Consider the following 2,500-nt stretch of genomic DNA (forward strand, 5'->3'; position numbering starts at 1 on the left):
GACAGAAGAGCAATGCCCTCCTTTGACTTTGCTGAACAAGGATTCAGCAACATTATTATCTTGAATGAAAAGAAGAAAATTATCTTGAGGACGAATGCAGGTACCATGGAGAAGGCAATGGCTTGGAAAGATGTCTATTGTCAGAGATCGGGGGGGGGGGGGGGGGGGGGGGGGGGGGGGGGGGGGGGGGGGGGGGGGGGGGGGGGGGGGGGGGGGGGGGGGGGGGGCGACTACCATTTCACTTGCAAGAAAAGCCATAAAGCAGTCATAACCCGCTTCCATGGAGTGTTCCAGTGTCTTTATGGAGATAGACAGTATCAAGAAAGCAACAAAATATATACAAAGTAAGTTTATAAGAGTAGGGTATATGAATATTCTGTTCATCATAGAAATAGATTTGACAAGAAAAATAAGTAAAAAATAAACTCATCAAGGAATGGAATCTAGAACCTTTATTAGAATAATAGGTTAGACTGTCATGGCACTTTACCCTATTGTTATAATGCAATAGCCAGTGTATTAAAACTAAAAATAAAGGCAAAAATACTAGAATAATGCCATGAGTAAACTATCCCTTTTGCCTTCAACTCCTCAACAGATGCCCAGTGATGATGGATATGAAAATTAAAATACCCAAAAAAGATACCATTGAGATAACTCACCCTTGCTTAATCACAATTAAGGGCAGCCACAACCACCATACAGTGCTTGAAGAACTCACAGTTATCAAGGAAGTTAAAAAAGAGTTTTTTAAGTATTTTGATGTGGGTATGTATTACAGTTGTACATAACATGTATGTAATTTATGGTTAACACATGAATTCAGTAATAGAATTAGATATTTTATAATCTTGTAAGACTAATATTATTGCAGTTAATAATGGTATTCCAGGCTTGATATTGGGGGTCCTCATGCATATGATACACAATTTGTATTCATGTTTCTCCTCTTCATTTAATCATCAGGAGATGCAAGTGTCATTTTTAAGTACTCTATCTGGATCTCTGTGCCAATAACATATTTACTTAAATATGGTCTAGCTCATAAAAACTTTTAATTTGCTTTCAGGCATGACAGCAGCTCAAGTTTCAAGATTTCATGAGGATAAGACTAATCTAAGTGTCTCTGACATGGGGTATGGTTCCTTAAATCCAACCATTTCAGCAATATCATTTGTTTATAATCTGTGGTTGCAAGAAAGGCAAAGTAATGCTGTTGATCTGAACATGTCATCTGCTATTAAGAAATATGCCATGGAAAACCCAACTTCTAAGATTGAACTTGAAGTCAGTGAAAATGGGTTCACAGCCGTTTTGGTGACAGAGTTTATGCTCAGAGTGCATAAAGAGTTGAAAGAAGCAGGTGACATGGTGTTTGTGGACACAACTTGCCACAGAAATCAGGTGAATACCGTAGTTACATCTCTTCTTTGTGCTGGACCTGCAGGTGCTGCTCCCTTAGGTGTAATTTTTACATCTTCCCAAGAGGAAGGAAGTTATGTAGCAGGTGGGTGTAGATTTTGTATAAGCAGAGATGGTACACAATATCTAAGATCCATCAGTTTGTAAGGAGTCAGAATTTCTGATAAGTGGCTGTTTGTGAAGAATAAGAATTTTATAAATCAAGTACTTCATAATCTGTATAGTGTGTCAGTATTAACTTTTATTCTAATGTCTTATCTCATCAACAGCTATCTCGCCAAGTTGGTGGAAAGGAAAGAGGAATGGTGCATAGCCTATGGGAAAGGAAAGTTTCTAGTAGATCAACATACAAACAATATTGCTGAGTCCACTATGTGCATCATCAGAGATATTATCAACAACAGGTAAGAAAAGATTGATTTTTTAAGTAATTCTAAAAAAAAATAAAATAATAAAATAAATAAATAAATAAATGCAAGATGATATTGGTCAGATGGATTGGACAGACCCATATGTATTATGATTTTTATTATGATGGATTTTATTAGATGCTGTATCTAATGCAGTGGTTCCCAAACTTATTGGTGTCACACCCTAGAGTGCCATGGGCAGTACTTAGGGATGCTGCAAGATTTTAAAGTGGAATGAAATCTCCCCCTATCCTGCATGAATTTGCCTTTGTAGCAGGGTGCATCTTCACATGATCCATGAATTACTGCTTCTTGAAACAAACCTTAGAAGAGTGTTAGTAACTTAACCCATTAGCAGCGGATGGCATGATTTGGTGCAAAGGCAGAGTCGGTGATAGACGCGGATGGCACCATGCCAGACATGTAATTCAGCTATCCTACTGCACAGACCTTTTTTTAATACCGCGACCAAGGGCGTTTAAGATTTCAAATGGAATACTGACAAAGAAGAGTTGTGATGAACAATGACAACTAAACAGGACAAGCATAACAAACAGAAAATAAATTGAATTTATGTAACAGGTAGAGATGCATTCTGATGTAATGATTAACTCATGTCTAGTCAAAATGATTTTAGAAAAACATTAGAAGGTATTAAAGATTTGCAG

General features: G+C 37.4%; 1 protein-coding gene across 1 annotated transcript in view; it reads left to right on the forward strand.

The window, feature by feature from the left end:
* The window catches only part of LOC122243953 (uncharacterized), a 36,996-nt gene that overhangs the window by 32,556 nt on the left and 1,940 nt on the right, over positions 1–2,500 (forward strand). Inside the window, exons 17-21 of the mRNA XM_086552357.1 lie at positions 1–143; positions 225–344; positions 599–768; positions 1,070–1,537; positions 1,571–1,826. The exon at positions 1–143 is cut by the window's left edge and continues 25 nt beyond it. Of these exons, the coding sequence (XP_086408483.1) occupies positions 1–143; positions 225–344; positions 599–768; positions 1,070–1,537; positions 1,571–1,826 (1,157 nt within the window). The remainder of the gene's footprint in view (positions 144–224; positions 345–598; positions 769–1,069; positions 1,538–1,570; positions 1,827–2,500) is intronic.

The sequence above is a fragment of the Penaeus japonicus genome, unplaced genomic scaffold, assembly GCF_977035675.1.
Source record: "Penaeus japonicus unplaced genomic scaffold, GWHDUDI00000001_assembly GWHDUDI00000026, whole genome shotgun sequence".
Taxonomy (NCBI): domain Eukaryota; kingdom Metazoa; phylum Arthropoda; class Malacostraca; order Decapoda; family Penaeidae; genus Penaeus; species Penaeus japonicus.